This window comes from Crocuta crocuta, unplaced genomic scaffold (assembly GCF_008692635.1).
Source record: "Crocuta crocuta isolate KB4526 unplaced genomic scaffold, BGI_CrCroc_1.0 scaffold127, whole genome shotgun sequence".
Lineage (NCBI taxonomy): Eukaryota > Metazoa > Chordata > Mammalia > Carnivora > Hyaenidae > Crocuta > Crocuta crocuta.
The window spans coordinates 1,001,313-1,020,902 of record NW_027532008.1 but is presented as its reverse complement, the minus strand read 5'-3'; the positions used below and the strand labels follow the sequence as shown (position 1 = coordinate 1,020,902).

General features: G+C 53.5%; 1 protein-coding gene across 3 annotated transcripts in view; it reads left to right on the top strand.

Moving 5' to 3' along the window:
• Nucleotides 1–19,590, top strand: part of PTPRU (protein tyrosine phosphatase receptor type U) — a 75,202-nt gene that overhangs the window by 49,379 nt on the left and 6,233 nt on the right. Inside the window, exons 16-26 of one of the 3 annotated variants that reach the window (XM_077775609.1) lie at nt 4,902–5,092; nt 5,823–5,898; nt 6,374–6,450; nt 8,074–8,091; nt 12,794–12,830; nt 13,504–13,601; nt 13,686–13,802; nt 14,707–14,861; nt 16,822–16,957; nt 17,437–17,586; nt 19,357–19,530. In XM_077775609.1, coding sequence (XP_077631735.1) covers nt 4,902–5,092; nt 5,823–5,898; nt 6,374–6,450; nt 8,074–8,091; nt 12,794–12,830; nt 13,504–13,601; nt 13,686–13,802; nt 14,707–14,861; nt 16,822–16,957; nt 17,437–17,586; nt 19,357–19,530 — 1,229 coding nt within the window. Of the gene's footprint in view, nt 1–4,901; nt 5,093–5,822; nt 5,899–6,322; nt 6,451–8,073; nt 8,092–12,793; nt 12,831–13,503; nt 13,602–13,685; nt 13,803–14,706; nt 14,862–16,821; nt 16,958–17,436; nt 17,587–19,356; nt 19,531–19,590 lie in introns of all 3 variants that reach the window. The other 2 variants (XM_077775610.1, XM_077775608.1) reach the window with 2 other exon arrangements.

Here is a 19,590-nt window from a genome sequence, read left to right as displayed (position 1 = left end):
TCTTCTTTAAAAATTTTTTTTAAAAATATTTTTATTTATTTTTGAGACAGAAAGCACAAACTGGGGAGGGGCAGAGAGAGAGAGGGAGACAGGAATCAAAGTGGCTCTACGCTGACAGCACAGAGCCCGATGTGGGGGCTCCAGCTCACGAGCCATAAGATCCTGACCTGAGCTGAAGTCAGATGCTTAGCCGACTAAGCCACCCAGGCGCCCCCACCCTGTGTTTTCTTCTAAGAGTTTTACAGTTTTAGCTCTTACATTGATCCATTTTGAGTTGATTTTTGTATATGGTGTGAGGTAAGGGCCCAACTTCATTCTTTTCCATGTGGATGTCCAGTCTTCCCCAGCACGAATGGTATGCTTTGAAGATATTACATTTCTAAGTGTTCCTGTAGAGGAAAAATAGATGATTTTTTATTTGTATGTATTGATCTTATAGCCATACTCCTTGATAACCTTATTTGTTAATTCTCATTTATTTATAGAATCTTTCAGGCTTTCAGAGTATGATCAAAGGGTCTATAAATACTGACAGTTCTGTTTCTTCTGTCTCATTTCTCCTTTTTTTTTTTTTTCTTCTTGTCTTTCTGTGTGGCACTGGCTGGGGCCTCGGGCACTGTGTCGAATGGAAGTGGTTATAGCAAAAATCCTTGTCTTGTTTTCCTGATTTCAAAGGGAATGCTTCTAACCTTAACAACTGGGAATGAAGTTTGCTACAGTTTTTGGTAGAAATGTGTTATCAGATAAACAAAGTGCTTTTCAGTTTCTAGTTTGTGAATAGCTTTCTTTAAATGGGCGTTAAACTTACCAAGTGCTTTCTCTGCACGTACTGTCCTATATGTATTTTTCTATTTTGTTAATGAGGTGAGTGGTATTTTTAGATTTTCTAAAGTTAAAATAACCTTCAATGCCTGGGATACATTCAGCCTGGTCATGATGCATTATATTTTTTACGCCCTGTTAGATTTCGGTATAGTTATAATACTGTTTAAGATTTCAAAGCTGTATTCCAGAGTGGGATTGGCCTGTGATTTTTATGTTTTGACTATCCTTGTCTGGGGTTTGGCATCAAGATTCTATTAGTCTTGTAAAATGCACTGAGGTCTCTTCTCTTTTTTCCTTGCTATGAAAGATTAGAATAATCGACACCTTGAAAGTTTGGTGGCATTCATCTATAACACAATCGTTTTCTTTCCAGAAATTATTTATTTATTGAGAGAGTGAGCACATGCACATGAGGGACAGGGTGTGGGTGGGTGCAGGAGAATCCCAAGCAGACTCATACCCAGTGCAGAGCCTGATGAGAGGTTTGATGTCACGAACTGTGAGACCATGACCTGAGCCCAAATCAAGAGTTGGATGCTTAACTGACTGAGCCACCCAGATGCCCCTTTATGGAAAAATTTTAAACTTCTAATTCTGTTTAAAAGAGTAAAGGACTATTGAAACTTCCTATTTTTTTCCCCAAGCCACTTGTAGTATTATTTGTCTAAGAATTTGTCCATTTCATGTTAAGTCTTCAGATTCAGTGACATGCACTTATTTATCATGTTCTCTTTGTGATCTCCCTCATTAAATTTTCACCCCAGCCCGGTAGCTATTAGTGACTCATCTTACAAATGAGGAAACAAAGAGGCTCAGAGAGGGAGAGGTCACTTGTCAAACAGCCAGAAAGGTGGCAGAGCCAGGATTTATTTATTATTATTATTTTAAACATTTATTTTTTTTTAACATTTATTCATTTTTGAGAGCGAGAACAGGCACTAAGGAGGGGCAAAAAGAGTGAGAGAGAATTGCGAGTGGGCTTCACGCTGTCAGGGCAGAGCCTGATGCAGGGCTCTAACCCATGAACCCATGAGATCACGACCTGAGCCAAAACCAAGAGTCAGATGCTCAACCGACTGAGCCACCCAGGTGCCCCCAGAGCCAAGATTTAAATGCAGGTCCTTCTGAGTTGCAAAGAGCTGTTTCTGCTGTCTCGTGCTAGGCCCTGAGGCATGGGCAGGATTTGGACAGGCAGAGGTAGGCAAGGAAGGGCATAGGGTGAGGTAACAGTAGGTGCGGTTGCGTGGAGGTGAGCATGTGAGGAAAACATGGAGAGGTGTGAGTGGGTGGGAAAGTTAAGAGGGCATCGAGCAGAGTGGGAGGTGGGGGCAGTGGGGGCACATGCCTCACTGCTGGTCCTTTTGAGAGACCCAGAGAAGTAGGGTGCACGGGATCTGCCTCCAGCCAGCTTGCGGACAGCTGGGGAAACATGGCCCAGGGAAGTCGGGCCCAGGCTAATTGCCATGTGGACACAGTGGGAGCAATTAGTGCTGCCGGAGTTTTGAAAAGATGGACCTTTGGGCAGCGGTAGTCAGGGTTCGGGCTGGGGCTGGACGAGATGCGGCTGATGGTCAGGAGGGACAGGTCGCCGCAGGCATGGCAAGGGGCATGGTGAAGGCGTGATAGCCAGGTGTGTTCAGGAGGCTGGGGCCGTGTGTCAGCTCCTTTTGTCTCTCTCCACGCCCCTCCACTTCCCTTTTGGTTTTCTAGACAGAGGGGTGGAACAGAAAGCCATGATGATTTCTGAGAATTTTACGGTGGGGACTTCTCACGCTGAGTTAGTGGTGGCGGGCTAGCCGTGAAGAAGTCNCCCCCCCAGCCCCCCACCCCAAATGCCCAGGTTTTCTGGGCCTAATTATGTCAACAGCCCCATCTGTGCCAGGCACCGGACTGGGTGGTTTATACGCATTATCTTATTTAATATTTATCCAATCATATTGGAGAGTAACAGTTTTTGTCTTAGTTTGACATGTGATGAGGGAAATTGAGGGAGAGGAAGTACCATCACCAAGGTGACATCAGAGCTGGGATTTGATCTCAGGCCTGTCTGGCTCCAGAGCCTGTCTCTTAATCACCGCCTTACGCTGTATCCCTGGATGATATCTCATGAAACAAACAAACAGAAAAGCTGTCTATAGTGAAACATCACTATTTCTACTCATCTCTTGGCAATTTAAAATGTACACTAATATGTAGGAGGCCCCGAGAGGTCTTCCAGGGAAAATACTTATTTTTGTTTCAACCAGAATTTCATAGATTCCTTTAAAACAGAGAACCCCTCCTCATCTTCCTTCTCTTCTTCTTTTTTCCTAAATGTTTATTTACTTATTTTGAGAGAGAGAGAGCACACGTGTACATGCGAGAGGGGGAGGGGCAGAGAGAGAGAGAGAATCTCAAGCAGGCTCCTCACTGTCTGTGCAGAGCCTCGTGCGGGGCTGATCCCATGAACCCATGAGACCATGACCTGAGCTGGAATCAAGAGTTGGACCCTTAACCCACTGAACCACCCAGGCACCGCCCCCACCCCCCGCCTTTTTCTTTTTAATGGAGTAGCACTTAGTCATCTGCTGTGATCAGTATTTTCTGGAACGCACTTTAGCAAGCACTGTGGTAGGCAAGTCTCTTCTTTGCACCTCAGTTTCTGCCTCTGAAGAATTAAGGGCTTGGGGTATCTGACCACAGTGGTGTCGCTGGCACACGACTCGCCCCCCAGCTGTAAGTAACTAGAAATTCTGGATAAAATGTGAAGTGATTGTTTTCAGACACTGGGTGACAGGCAGCTCAGGACTGATGCTCAAGAGAAGAGAAATAAATGAAGTGGCCCGTGCCATCACATTGCCTGTCTGCCCGGAGGCAGGATCTTTTTTTANTAGGCGCCCCTGGAGGCAGTTTTCAAACCAAGGCACAGGAAGGGGGAACCCAAGCAGGGCACAGCAGTCCCCCTGATTTGAAGAGACGGGGCTTGGAGTTTGGGGCAGTTGAGCCTTGCGGGAGTCTGTCCTTGTGTCACTTGTTCGTTCTGTCAGTCCTGAGTAGGAAGCAGAAACAGACACTGGGGAAGGTTCCCTAAGAAGGGGCTCACTGCCTGAGATCTGAAGGATGGCTGAGTCTACCAGGCAGAAACAGGAGGGGAAGGGTGTTGGAGGCAGTGGCAAGGGAGGGGACTGGCGTCCAGGCCCCCCTGGGAGTTCCCCACCTGCCCCATCCAGCTCAGACCTGGGCAGAGAGCAGCCATGAGCAACGTGGAGGGATGGCCTTGACTAAGCCCCTGCATGGTACCCAGGACAGGTGGACAGAACGAGTGATCAGTGTGTCCAGAGGTGGGTGTGACTGAGTGGGGGCACTTTTCTCAGTCCCACGGCCTGATCTGGTGGGGGACATGCTGGGATGTCCTTAGGGAGGCTGACCGGGAGAGCAGGGAGTGGGTGGGCTTGGGGGAGGGGAGCTTTCCGTGTGTGTGTGTGTGTGTGTGTGTGTGTGTGTGTGTGTGTCACTGTGAACCTCTCGACCTGCTCCCGGATTGGCTGATGCTGCTGCACAGGCTGACAATGGAAATGCTTGCGCAGGAGAAACGCTTCTATTCAGGTGCCTCGCATTAATCTATGGAGGGGGTGGCAGCGGCAGCTAATTTGGGGATTTGCTTGTCTTTGAATGGGGGTAATTACTGGGAGTTGCCAATTGTTCCAGATTGTTCCCTGGAAGAAGGGTGGGGGGAGCACTCTCACGGGCTCTGCTGAGCGCTGCCCCCTGCAGGCAGTGTGGTGAAGTCACAGAGGGGCGGTCCGGGCTAGGGAGCAAAGGGATGGAGTCAGGGGACCCCAGGATCATAGCAGGCAGGGCTGGGCCAGTAGGGCCCTGAGAGGTCACGTGACCCAACCCGCTCATTTTACTGCTGGAAGAACCGAGGCAGAAGGGAAGGGACTTGCCCAGGGGTGCACCACGTGGGCCCAGCCAGGCTGCTTGGCTCCAAGGAACGACCTTCCTGCTGGCCATGCCCCCCGCCCCGAGTCTGTCTGGAACTCCCCAGGCTGGGGAACATGTGTGTCAGGAACCCCCTTTCCTTTCTCTGACTGCAGGAGACGCGCGCAGTGGCGGGGTCACCGAGGCCAGCAGCCTCCTGGGGGGCTCGCCGCGGCGTCCATGTGGCCGGAAGGGCTCCCCTTACCACACGGGGCAGCTGCACCCCGCAGTGCGCGTGGCCGACCTCCTGCAGCACATCAACCAGATGAAGACGGCCGAGGGCTATGGCTTCAAGCAGGAGTACGAGGTGCAGGGCCCCAGGCCAGCTGGGCCCCCTTGCCAGGGCCTCGCCTGGCTCCTCCTCACGGTGACCCCAACCCTGGGCAACCCTCAGCCTAGCCCTGGATGGACCTTTGCTCTGACAGTCCCTAACTCAACCTAATTTTTTCTGTTTCCCTTGTTCCCAATCTCAGACTGACCTGGTTTCTCACACTCATTCTAATCCTGACTTGAAATCTGACCTTGAATCTTCTCTTAGTCTCCATCTAGACCCTGATCATGACCTTTATCTAATATGACTCTGACCACCAATACTGACCCTGACCTCTAACCTAACACCCAGTCTGCCTTTGACCTGGACTCATCCTGAATTCCATTTGAACTCTAATTTGAATCGCATCTTCCCTCCATCTGGACTCTGACACCACCTTATTCTAATCTTGATTTGACTTTCGCCTTTATCTTTTTCCCATCTCAAACCTGGATTTACCCTAAACCTGATCCTCATTCTAAAGTGTCGGTGGACTCTGACCCTCTTTTTCCTCTGATTTTCTCACTTTCCTCCCTTTGGTTTTGATCTTAGGCCCCTGCTGATAAAGGGATATGCAGTGACTTTATCTCAGGTGCCACGTTGAACCCTGAATCTGCCCCTTATCTGTGGTCCCATTAGTATCCTGTTGAGGGGATGGGGTCTTACAAGGGGAGGATCCCCCCCCACCCCCCGCCATTGACAACCACTTTACTTTCCCTTCCGGCAGAGTTTCTTTGAAGGCTGGGATGCCACAAAGAAGAAAGACAAAGTCAAGGGCAGCCGGCCAGAACCTGTGCCTGCCTGTGAGTCCTTGGGAAGGGCCTGGGTCTGGGGCGGTGGTGGGAGGGAGCAGGGAGGGCAAGAGCAGCCAGAGCGAACCATTTATTGAGGGCCTCCCACATGCCAGGCCATGTGCTGATTATTACACCCATGATTTTACTTACTTCTCTTAATAATCCAGTGACATGGGGCATATTATAACCCCCACTTCACAGATAAGGAAACTGAGGCTTGGGGGGTTAAGCCCCCTGCTCCAGGTCACACAGCTAATACTTGTCTAAGTAGCACATGACCTTGGGCCTCCTTGGTACCGTGGCCCAGATTCTAACCGCTGGCCTGGCCTGCCTCCTCTGGTGCCAAGAGCGTCCTGGTCAGCCCTCAGCCTCTGGGTCCCCTGTGCCTGTGCCACACCTCTGGCCTCCAGGAAGCCTTCCTTCATTTCCCCAGCTCTGCGCTCCCCAGCCCACCACCCCATGGCCACCTGCTTTGTGTTTCCAGATGATCGGCACCGAGTGAAGCTGCCCCCGATGCTGGGAGGCCTGGATGCCGACTACGTTAACGCCAACTACATAGACGTGAGTGCCTCGCCGCCGTCATCCCTGCTGGCTGGCCTGGCCCTGCCCAATCCAGGCGCACTGCCTGGGGGCGCGGCCGGAAACCTGGCAGGGAATGTTTGGGGGTTTGCCCCACCTCCTGCAGTCAGCACCAGGGAGCTCAGAGGAGGGGAGGGCAGAGCAAAGCCGTCAGGAAAGCTCCCCACAGGGCAGACAGATGGGGGACTTGAGGGAAGCAGAATGAACACATGTGGGCAGACAGCTAGGCCTGGGGCTGAGGAAGGAGCCGCCTCTCAGTGAGAGGCCAAGAGGCTCAGAGGTGGGGTTCGCATGACACATAGTAAGGCTGCAGGTAGGCAGGGGCTGGACTGTGCAGGCCTCCGATGGCAGGTTTAGGAGTTTGGCTTTTTGCCTGGGGTACCAGGGAGTTGCTGAAAGTGTTCTGTGATCAGAGTGGTACTTTAAGAGTAACAACTCATGTTTATCGAACATGTATTATGTGCCAAGCACTTTATACCGAAGATGTCGTTTTCTATAATCTCTACAATCATGCTGTGAGGTAGTTAGCATCATGGCCTCACATTACAGGTGAGGAGACCGGCTCAGAGACGGGGAGCTACTTGCCCAAGGTCACAGAGCAAGGGCGTGGGCAAAAAGGGCCCCCCATCTCAGCCTGTGTCTCCAGAGCCTCTGCTGCTAACCAGGAGGCTCTCCTGCCATCCAGTGCAACAGCGGGGTCTGGCTGGACCAGAGGAAGGGTCCGGGGCCAGGGCGGGCAGCTAGGAGGCCCGGGTTTGGATGGTGAATGAGGGTGAGGGGGAACAAGGCCCAGGGACCCTGGTCAGACTCCCCTGCCCTGACAGCAGGCCGAATTGGGGAGAAAATTGTTTCTTCACTTATCAGATATATTTTGAGCATCTGCTGTGTGCCAGGCATTGTGCTGGGCCCCAGACATGCAGCAGTGACCGGGGTAGACAGAGTCCCTCCTCTCCTGGGATGTGTAGGTTGTAGTGCGGGAGACCTGGAAACACATATATATAAGTGAAATAACTTCAGATTAGCTGGGAAAGCACAGGCCAGAAAAGGGGCATGACCTTCCCAGTGTCACACAGCAAGTTAGTGGTCGGGCCAGGGTTAGCCATGGCAGGCTGCATGGAGGTGGGGGCTTGAGCTGGCGTTGGGTGGCTGGCGATGAAAGGGTGGGAGTGGGGGGCAGCAGGAGTGAAGTGGGAGGAAGGTGTGTACCTGGGAGGGGGGACAGTCAGGGACTCTGGAGACCTCTCCTCTCCCTCTTCTTCACCTCTGGGGGGGCAGAAAAATATGCCATGTTTTCCAGAATTCCTTGCCTTCTCCCCCACCTCCCATGCTCTCCCCTGACTGGAGTACGGGCCGGGCCTAGCCTCTTAGACTTAGGCGACAGGAGCCTCTTCTGGGGTCTCCTCAGTGTCCCAGGTGGCTTCCCTTGGGCCGACGCAGGCTCACGCCACTTCCGCTCTCGGGCCCAGCCCGGCCCCCATCTCTGCTCCGCCTCCCCTGCTCACATCGCCCATCCTGGCCACTCCTGTGCTCCGTCCACCTCCATCTGCCTCTGGCCTAATATCTGTCTCTTTTGCTTTGTACTGTTCCCTCACTGGAATCATTAAGATTCGGATTAACCGTGAAGTAAGTATCTCTCTCCCCGTCTCCTCCTCCTCTTCCTCCTCTTCCTGTCTGTCTGTCTCACCAGCTGTATCTCAGACTCTCTCTGGCTGTCTTTCTCTCCGTCCCTGTCTCTACTGTCCTTCCCCTCCACTCGTGTGCCCAACGCCAGCCGTCCATTTCAGCAGCGTGGCCAGGGGCCGCCCGGGGCTGCAGATTCGACACTACCCCTGTTGTCAGCGATTCCTTCCCGCCCACCACTGCGCTGACATGGGGCATCGGTGTTGGGGTGCTTCCACGGGCCCCATTCACCAGCCACCACCTTCTGCCGCCTTTGTCCCCCAGGCCCCCATGCCCGATGAGTCTGCCTAGCCGTACCTTCTGAGGGGCCCCGGGAGGGGTGGGCGGGGGGAGCCACTCTGGGTGCCCCATCTCTGCTGTTTGGGGGACAGCGTCTTCAAGGAAGCAAGAAAGTCCTGCTGGTCCCCTTAAAACTAGTTTCTCGGGTATTCAAATCCCTTCAAGTCAGTTTGCTTGAAACTCAGCCCTAACTACCTTGCCGCCAGTTTAGCCCTACTTGGAATCTTTTATTTTGGGGGTGCAGTTTTGGTATTCTGTCTTTAAAAATTGGGTCATTTCTGGGTCTTCCAGGAATATTTTTAAAAATCCTATTCATCTAGTGATCCTTTAATTTGGTTTTTAATATACACTCGACCCTTGAATAGCATAGCTCTGAACTGCACTGATCTACTTTCTTACTTTTTTTTTTAATAAATACAATACAGTATTATAAATGTATTTTCTCTTCCTTGTGATTTTCCTAATAATATTTTCGTTTTTCTAGCTTACTTAAGAATACAGTATATAGTACCATATACGAAAATATGTGTTACTTGACTGTGTATGTTATCAGTAAGGCTTCTAGTCAACTAGGCTATTAGTAAAGTTTTTGGGGAGTCAAAAGTTATGCGTGGAGGGGGTCAGCACCCCTAACTCCTGTATTATTCAAGGGTCAAATGTATATTATTATTTTTAAAATAATATTTGATTACCTGATGGGGTTGTTTGTTATTTTGTGGGTACCGTTCTATTTTATCTCCTTTTATCTTTTAAAAATATTGCTTATTTTTTTTAAGATTGCAAAAATATAGTTCATTATCATATTTCAGACAATACAGAAATATACACATCTCTGTGTACATGAAGTGAAAGTTCCCTGCGGTGACAGCTGCTGGAGGACTGGCAGCTGGTCCCAGACAGCCCCCTGCCCCCCATTTTGAGTGTGCTTACAGTTTGTAACGTTCCCAAGTTTAAACGGAGTATTAGGCCCATGAGATGCAGTGGATATACTTAGCCCTAGCGCCCCCATTAGGAGGTGATGAATATAGATACAATTCTTTCTTTTTTAATGTTTTTATTTATTTTTTTGGGGGGGGGAGAGAGAGAGAGAGAGAGAGAGAGAGAATGAGTGGGGGAGGGGCAGAGAGAGACAGAGACACAGAATCGAAAGCAGGCTCCAGGCTCTGAGCTGTCCGCACAGAGCCTGATGGGGAGCTTGAACTCATGAGCCTTGAGATCATGACCTGAGCCGAAGTCGGATGGTCCTCCGACTAAGCCACCCAGGCGCCCCAAGGTACATTTCTTTGTATCTGAATCTCCATACAGTACATAGCCCTGCCCTTTTGGTTCCTTGTTGTCACTCTTCAGTGCCCTCAGGAGACTTAGTAATACATCCTCACATGGCAGTTAATGAGAGTGTCATTGGCTGGGCACCGGGCTCAGTGCCAGCACCTCAGGCCCCTCATTTCCTCTTCGTGATACTCTGAGAGGAGGGACCAGCAGTTGGTGGATGAAAAAATGGAGCCTTAGAAAAGTTCAGTGACTTGCTCATGGCCACATGGAGCTGGACCTCAAGCCCAGCATGAGCCGTCCCCCCCTCATACTAGACTGTGGTTGTCTCCCTGTGCGGGGGCTCGGGACGCCTTGGGGTGCTTGCCCATGATGCAAGTGGTCAGTCCCCCAGCACCACCCAACCAGACGCTCCAGGAGGCAGGGGTATGTGCCCCAGGAGTAGGTGCCCAGGTCATGCTGATGCCCAGAGGGGTGAGGACCAGTGTGCTCTCAGATGCTCGTTTCTCAAGTGGGTGTGTGCTCAAGGTGATCCGTTGAACACCTGGTCATTTGACACTTTGTGCTGCAGTGTTCTCTATGTCATATAATTGTGCAGGAATGCACACCTGCGATGAATAAGTTAAGGTGCAGATGCTAAGATGATCTGTTTAAACCTCGTTCAGCTGTGTACTGTGTTTGCTGACCAGCTTGGGTGCTGGCACTGTGCCAGGCGCCGGAGGGGCAGAGATGGGTGAATCGGAAGAGATGCTTGCTCTCATGCGAGATTCTCAGGCAAGCTGGAAAAGGCGGAGTAGCCTGTTCCCAGCTTGACCAGTGCTGGAGGTGGGGGGCCAGCCCTGGCAGTGCCTTTGCTGGGCCTTCTCCTTGGACCCCAGGTGCCCAGCAGCTCAGCCGAGGACTCGAGGCAGAGGCAGTGGCTGGGGAATTGGTATATATCCAGAGAGGTTCCACTGGTGAGGGCTGAGTGGCTCTGGGGCGCTCTTCACTACTGGCAACTTTAACTGTGTTTTGGGCATGGTGTGTAGGTATAGAGCAGGAGCTCAGGGGGCGGTGTCTCACCGTTGTCCCTATATCGCAGAAGGGAACAGAATGCTCACAGGCTGAGAGTCTGGCTACTCCAGTGTGTTTTGAGATCCAGCATTGGTACCACCTGGGAGCTGGTTGGAAAAGCAGTCCTGGGCCCCACCCCAGACTGTCTGAATCGGAATCTCCCTTTTAACAAGATCTCTGGGAGATTCCTGTGCCCTTTTAGTGCCCGGAGTCACATGGCTGTTCTGTAGAGCTGAGCTAGGAACCCAGGTCAACTTGACTCTCCATACTCGGACTCGGATTCTTGCTTTCTTGCTTTCTTTCTTTCTTTCTTTCTTTCTTTCTTTCTTTCTTTCTTTCTTTCTTTCTTTCTTTCCTTCTTTCCTTCTTTCCTTCTTTCTTTCTTTCTTGTTTATTTATTTTGCGAGAGAGGGAGAGAATCCCAAGCAGGCTCTGAACTTCCAGTGTGGAGCCTGATGCAGAGCTTGAACTCACGAACTGTGAGATTATGACCTGAGCCAAAATCAAGAGTTGGATGCTTAGCCGACTGACCTACCCAGGTTCCCCCCAAACTCAGATTTTTTAACCCCTGTCATAAACCATCTGCCCTAGGAATTCTGGACATCCATACTATTTGAATCTCCAGGGATACACTCTTTGAACTTCAAAGTAACAGCTACACTAACGGCTGCTATTAAGTCCTGAGTGTGCTGGCTGTGGTGCCAGACCCTTGACATATGTTACTTTGTTTACTCCTCACAACAGGCCTAGGAGGGAAACGCTGATTCCCATTTTGTAGATGTAAAAATCGAGGCATAGAGAAATGATGGGATTTGCCTGAGGGTGGCACGGCTAGCAAGCGGTAGAGCTGGGATGTGAACCCTGGTAGCCTGACTCCAGGGCTCCCTCTGCACCCGAGTAGCAGGGAAACTGGGTTGTGGCTGAGAACTTGAGGCGAGCAGCCGAGCTTGATTGTCCTCTGTTCCATCTGTGCTGCAGTACTTTTTTGCTTCCCAGGTTGCCTGCACGAATGCCCTGGGGGTCACGTGTGGGCAGGTCCTCCTGGGTGGCTGTGACTTCGTGGTGGGAGTTGGGGCTGGCTTCTGTTTGCGGCCTGAGGGCTCCGGGGGTGGAGGATGAGGTGTCCTCTCTTTTGTGGGAGATGCTGTAGGTAAAGTGCTTAGCACAGTATGTGACCATAGTAGGGTGCAAAACTTATTATTATTATTATTATTTTAATATTTTATTTATTTTTGAGAGAGAGAGAGAGACAGCATGAGCAGGGGAGGATCAGAGAGAGAGGGAGACACAGAATCTGAAACAGGCTCCAGGCTCTGAGCTAGCTGTCAGCACAGAGCCTGATGCGGGGCTCGAACCCACGAACCCTGAGATCATGACCTGAGCCGAAGTCGGGCGCTCAACCAACTGAGCCACCCAGGTGCCCCAAATTATTACTATTATTGATTTTAAAGATTTAAAATACATTTTACATGAGGGCCATGAGTATCCCACGTGCCCATCTGCTTCCAGCCTGAAGCCCTTATCCGGGTCTGTGGGTCCCCCAAGCTCTGGGTGACATGTCGAGGGGAGGGGCACTGCCCATCTGGTTGCCCCGAGGGGGCTGGGTTGACTGATAAGACCCAGCCTGGGGTCTGGGGTTGATTAGGCCTCAGGGGCTTTGGGGACACCCTGGTAACTTGGGTAGGGTCAAGTTTGTACCCAGGTCTTTATTTGTACCCAGACAGCTGTGTTGTAAGCTGATTGTGGCTAATCCCCTGTTTATGGGTGGGGAGACCTTTGAGGACCACAAAGGAGTCACGTCCTCTGTGGTGTCACATGGCAGAGATGGGTTTGGACCCAAAACCGTGGTGTCCCAGCTGCTCTTCCCTCCTTGCTGGGGGGCTGCGGGGGCAGGGCCACCGCACTTTGGAGGGTCTCGGGAAGAGGGCGGGCAGTCGGCTGTGGGGGGGGTGTGCCGCTTCCGGGAGAGGAGGGCAGAGGGGGTGAGATCTGGAGTGTGGTGCTGCTCCCTGGGGTCTCACCGCCCCTTCTTCTCCTGTTCCAGGGTTACCACCGGTCCAATCACTTCATAGCCACTCAAGGTACCTGCACCCCTGCCTGTGTGCCCCCGTGTGCCCCCGTGTGCCCCCGTGTGCTGAATGCGCTCTGCCGCCTTTCTGCCTTCCTCTGGTCTGCTTGACTCTCCATCTGCCTCCCTGCTGTCTCTCTGCCTGTCTGAGCGCCCCCGTTTGGCGGGGTCTTCTGGAATCCAGCCACCAGTCTCTGCCCCTCTTTGTTTTTGTGTCTCCCCTATATGCTCAGTGCGTCTGTAGCTCCCTCGTCCATCTGTCTGTCTCTGAGGTGGTGCCTGCAGAAGGGGTAGCCAGGCTCAGTCCTGACGAGTGTGGATTGTGCTTTTTTGTCCGGGGGCTGCCCAGGTCCCTCTGGCTGTCTTCCCCCACCCTCCCCCACCCCCGCCAATCATTTACTTGTCCATCCCTCTGGGAGACTTGCGCCAGAGACCGAGGATGTAGCCCCCCAGCTCTGCCCCCTGGGTTTCACTCAGGATGGGTGGAGTCTCCAGCCAGGCCTTCCCTGATGCTCTCAGGGCCCTCCAGGCATGAGTTGGCACCGGGTGGTGTGAGCCTGGGGTGATCACGAAGCCCTCACTAGGGCTCAGGAGACCCCTGGCTGGGGTGGTGGTGCTGGGCAGCAGGTGTGCTGGCCCGGGGTGGAGCCCCCTTGCCTCAGGGACTGGCACCCTCTGCGCCCCAGGGCCGAAGCCCGAGATGGTCTACGACTTCTGGCGCATGGTGTGGCAGGAGCACTGTTCCAGCATTGTCATGATCACCAAGCTGGTGGAGGTGGGCAGGGTAAGCAGGGCCTTGGGGTGAGGGGGTGAGGCGGGCCGGGGGGGGCAGCGAAGAGCTCGCTGATCCCGCCCGTGGGGACTCCAGGTGAAATGCTCACGGTACTGGCCGGAGGACTCGGACATGTACGGGGACATCAAGATCACGCTGGTGAAGACGGAGACTCTGGCCGAGTATGTGGTGCGCACCTTTGCCCTGGAGCGGGTGAGTCTCCTGTCACCTGGTCCTTCCAGGGTGCCTCCAGGCGCGGGGCAGAGCCCGCCTCCCCACCTCCCAGCGCAGAAGCAGGAGGGTGAGGAGGGCTCCGCTGTCTTCCTCAGCAAGGCAGTCACTCTGTAACTGGGGAGCACTGCAGGGAGCACTACAGGAGGACAGGAAGAAGAGCACCATGGGGAGCATTGCTGGAGGACAGAGAGAGGAGCACTGCGGGGAGCATTGCTGGGGGACAGAGCGGGGAGCACTGCAGGGAGCATTGCTGGGGAACAAGAAGGGGAGCATTGTGGGGAGACTGTTGGAGAACAGGAAGGGGACTGCCCTTTACTGGCGACTCTTCCAGATGATGGAGATGATGACAGTAGCTGCCAGGTGTCGGTCCCGCTCTGCACTGAGCATCGTGTTGAACCATGACACGTGTTGGTTCAACCCTGGAAAGCTCTGGAATGAGGTGTTTCCATTAGTCCCATTGTACAAATAAAGAGAATGAGGTGGAGTCATTGCATCAGTCATGAGGCCACATGACCAGTGCCTGGCCGAGTCCTCCTGTCTGTGATTCCATTTGATCCTCTGTAAATTCTCAAGGGACACACTTTCCCCCTTTAGACTAAGGCCAGAGAGTCAAAGTGACCCGTTGGGTTGCACAGCAACGTGGTGGCAGCGGCGGGTGATTGGCAGACAGGTTTGGGCGTCAGGCAGGCCCCGGCCCGGCTCCTGTATCGTTTTTGTCGGACAAGCAGTTTCTGCTCTCTGGGCCCTGGTTTTCTCGCTGGTATGATGAGTCACGAATACCCACTCGCACGTTTATTATTGGGATTAATTGAGATCCTGTGGTGAGATGCTCACCCGGCAGGTGTCTAACTGACGGGAGCAGTGACTCTGCCTGTCTCCCCAGCGAGGCTACTCTGCCCGGCATGAGGTCCGCCAGTTCCACTTCACAGCGTGGCCGGAGCACGGCGTCCCCTACCACGCCACAGGGCTGCTGGCCTTCATCCGGCGCGTGAAGGCCTCCACCCCACCTGACGCCGGGCCCGTCGTCATCCACTGCAGGTGAGGCACTGGGATCCCCAGAAGGGGACTGGGCGTGGTGTTGTTCAAGGTCCCGGAGGGAGACTAGGCTTGGGTTCATCCTGCTTGGAGACAGAGGGAAGGGGAGACTGACCCCCACGGGCCCTTTGAGCTTTGGCTCTGAGGTCGGCACCCTCGTGTGCTTCCCAGGACCTGCGGAGGCCCTGGGCCTAGAGGCTGAGAAGGCACAGGAGACGGGGGGCTGGGGATTGGTGAGGCGCCAGGCAGGCTGAGTTCTATCTGCTTCCATTCAGCATGTGTGCATAGCACACCTGCATGCTAGGTTCGGCCTAGGTGCTGGGAAGGGCTTTGCTTTCTCTTCTCCAAGTCCTGTGGGCTTTTCTCATGCTTGGCCTTCGCATCCTGTGCAGCTCCTGGCCATCACTCCTGTCTGTCCCAAATCCTGCCTTGCTTGGCTCCTGTGACCCCAGTGGCCCTTCCTCTGCTCTGCGTTCTCTCTGGCTGCACATCTTCCTCTTGCCTCTTAAGCGCCCTGTCTGGTTCCAGCCCCCACTCTCCTCCTGGGGAGCTTAGCCTCTAACCCTGTGGTTTTAGCAATTCTACTGGCCCACACGTCCTTGGCCTCTGTGTCTATCCTGGCTCCTCTGCTTGGATCCCACTCAGCTTCCCAAATGCCACATGGCAGGCTCAGTCCCTCCCTGCCCCGCCCCCCCCTTACCACTTCTGCTTGGTGTCTTCAGGCTTCTTTAAAATAAGACTTTGTCGAGGTATAATATACTTAAAGCAAAGTGCACACATAATAAGTGTATCCATGCCTTTATCGATTTCTATAAATTGAACACACCTGTGAAATAACCAGCCCTGCTCAGCTCAAGAACTAGAACACTAACAGCGTCCAGAAGCCCCCTTGAGCCGCCTTCCAGTCTGTACCCACCTCCTGGCTCCCGGCTCAGTCACTATCCTGACATCTAAAGCATAAATTCATTTTGTGTTCTTTGAACTTCGTATAAACGGAATCATTCAGCGTGCGTGCTTTGGTGTCTGAACCTTATGTGTGTGAGATTCATCCATATTTCATCACATTCTACCGAGTGACTCATCCACAATGTGTTTATCCATTCTGCTATTGATAGGTGTTTGGGTTGTTTCCAGTTTTGAGCTATTATGAGTAGAGCCACTAAGGACATTCTGCTGCATGTGTTTGGGCCGGCTCAGGCATGCATTTCTAGGGGCTACAGTTGTAGGGGTGGGCTTGCTGCCTGTGTAAACGTGCAGCTCTAGTAGAAAGAGGTGGTACTCATTGCAGCCCCCAACAGGGGTGGGTGGGAGACCCACTACTGTGTGTTCTTGCCAATGCTATGATAGCACTGCTTCGAGCTTGAAAGCTTAGTGTCTTTCTTGTCTTCTCGCTGCGCCCCTCGGCTCAGCTCAGCTCTTTCTGAGCATGCGCATTCCCGAGGCGGGTCTGACCCAGCCCAGCTGTCGAGGAGCTCCTGGTCAGGTCCGGGAGACAGCCACGTAAATGATGGCCATGTAGCAGGAAGAGTGTTTGACAAGAGCATGCCCAAATTACTCTCGGAGCTCAAAGGAATGACATCTGGGGAAGGGCTTGGGGAGGCTCCGTTGAGCATGTGAACAGGTGATGTGATGTGGAGGGCTTTGCTGGGTACCCAGGAGGCAAGAACATTCTTGGATTAAGCTCTGAGCATCACCTTTGTCCTCCTCCCAGCCACGCTGCTACCCTTCCCCTCCTCCCCTCCTGGGGCCAGTCCCCAGCTCTGTCTTGTGTCACATTTCACCACGACTCCTGCTGCATTTGCCTCCCTGGCTCCTCCTTGCTGGTGAGGTGGGGTGTCTCTCTGTCCCCCAGTCCCTGTGTGGTGTAGACATGACCAGGTACCCCAGAACCCCTCTTCCCTTCTTCTTGGTCCCGAGCTCCTTCACCAGGCCCTGACGGGGACCCTGGCTGCTCTCTCCCCAGTGCGGGCACCGGCCGCACAGGCTGCTACATCGTTCTGGATGTGATGCTGGACATGGCGGAGTGTGAGGGCGTTGTGGACATTTACAACTGCGTGAAGACCCTCTGCTCCCGGCGCGTCAACATGATCCAGACAGAGGTGGGGGACGCAGCCCTCCTCCCCTCCCCTCTCCAGGACTTGGGTCCCTCGCGGAGGAACTCGGAGCTGGTGGAGTGTGTCAGAGGGGTGTTCTTAGGGCCGAGATCCCTGAACCCGGCCTGCCTGCCTCTTAGGGTCTTCCCAGAGTCTGCCCCACTGTGTTCATTTGGGTGAGGTCACACAGCAGTGGGCCAAGGTCAGGTTCCACAGTCAAGATCCACTTGTGTTTGCCCTGCCCTCACCTTCAGAGGTGAGGACAGCCCTCACCCCTCACCCCGTGAGAACACGGGGCTATTACAGGGGTGAATATGAGAGGAGCGAACATCCCCATGAAGGTTGTTTCAGGCAGTGTTGGTCCAACCTGTAGTAACAGGGGGTTGGCCTCCAGCACCCCTGCCTCAACCCTGGGCTTGCTTCCCCTGCCATCACCCCAAAACCTCTAGGCTCTGGCTCCCTTATGTTCTCTTTTCCTGTTCCAGGAGCAGTACATCTTCATTCATGATGCAATCCTGGAGGCCTGCCTATGTGGGGAGACCACTATCCCCGTCAGCGAGTTCAAGGCCACCTACAAGGAGATGATCCGCATTGACCCTCAGAGTAATTCCTCCCAGCTGCGGGAGGAGTTCCAGGTGGGGCATGAGCATGTGTATAGGAGTGTGGGTGTCATTTGTGAATGTGTGTGAGTGTGTGTGTGTATTGGGAAGTCCTGAGTGCCATAGGCGTCATTGAGAGCCAAGAAAGAGGGACCAGAGTGGGGTTACTGGGAAGGACTTAGAGACGGTGGAAGAGGTGGTACATCCAAGCAGTTGAGAGCCTGTGCTTTGAAGTCAAATAAACCTGAGGTCAGATCCTGGCTTGGTTAAGAGCTGTGAGTGGCCTTGAACACTCACATTACTTCCCTGAGTTTTGGTTTTCTTATCCAGGAAAGAAAGTCAACATTGCCCTTGCAGTGTTTGTACTCATTAGGATTTCTTTTGGTTGCAAGTGACAAAAATCCAACTGTATCACTCTTGTAACTGAAGAGGCTGAAGATGGTGCAGCTTCAGTTATGGCTGGATCCAGGGGCTCAGATGATGATGCCAGAACTTAGTCTCTGTCCAGTTTTAGTTCTGCTTTCCTTTGCTTTCGGCTTCTCAGACCCGCACCCTGGCCCCCAGCAGTGCCAGGCTCGTGTCAGGAGACCGGAAAAAGGACTCCCAACAGCCCCCACAGAAGTCCTAGAGCAGACTCTCCTGTGCCTTCCCTGAGCCTGTCACCAGGGCCAGGGACACATTGATGGGCCCAGGAATGGTTATGGGGGTGGAGCCACTCTCAGCACGTCACGTGACTGAGATGGGGGGGGCATCAGTGGGCATGTTCTCAGTGGGCAGGCAGAGTCCCCCCCAGGCCCCCATGTCCTCTGCACCGCAGGCTCCTGTGAGGGTTCAGTCAGGGATGGCACCTTCTGGAAACCTGATGCTGTCTGTAGAGCCAGTGTCGACTGGTGTCACAGGAAGTGCTGCCTGTGACTCTTGGGGCCAAGAGTGTTGCCTATTGGGCTCTGGGGATCATGAGACACTGGGGCTCCCTGTTCGGGGTCCCCAAGGACAAGAGGAAGAAGCTGAGACCCCGTCGATCAGGCTGCATGAGGCATGAGGTGGAGGAGATGACCCGGGGCCCCAGTCTTGCCGCAGCCACGGGTGCCTCGGACTTGCGTTTTGTTCAGACAGGGCTGACCATCTCTGCCAGGTCCCTGGGGTCCGCCTTGTGGAAGACGTGGGGATTCCAGGGTTGTCTGCCTTTTTTTTTTTAATATTTAGTTATTTTTGAGGGGTGGGGAAGGGCAGAGAGAGAGGGAGACACAGAACCCGAAGCAGGCTCCAGGCTCTGAGCTGTCAGCACAGAGCCAGACGTGGGGCTTGGACTCATGAGCTGTGAGATCATGACCTGAGCCAAAGTCAGATACTTCACCGACTGAGCCACCCAGGCGCCCCAGTCTTGTCTTCTTGAAAGCACCTGATCAGCTCGTAAAGGTCCTCACTGTGCCTTCCAGTATGGAGCCTTGCGTGTGCCTGGTGCTGTGCTAGGTCTTTGGCGTTATCTCTTTATCTTCCCACTAGCCCCCTGAGGCAGGCATATTATTATCCCACTTTACAGCTGAGGAAAGTAGTGCTGAGAGATACGGCAGCCTGTCTAAGGTGGTGCAGGGAGCCAGGAGGCACACTCGAGTCTCCAGAGCTGTTCAGAGCCCACGCGGGCTGGAGGCAGGGAGCCTGGAGTCCAGACTCAGTTCTCCGTCCATAAAATGGGGTTAATAACCCAGCTCAGTGTCCTTCAGCCGCGGTTGTGAGGGGGCCCAGCAGACACGGGATGTCTGTAGCCACCAAGCCCTACCCTGTTCCTCCTTGCATGCTGTGTAGACGCTGAACTCGGTCACACCACCCCTGGATGTGGAAGAGTGCAGCATCGCCCTGCTGCCCCGGAACCGGGACAAGAACCGCAGCATGGACGTCCTGCCGCCTGACCGCTGCCTGCCCTTCCTCATCTCCACCGACGGGGACCCCAACAACTACATCAACGCGGCCCTGACCGACGTGAGCGTGGGGGGCGGGGCGGGCTCCGGGGGGGCTCCGGAGCCCAGGGGGGAGGGCGGG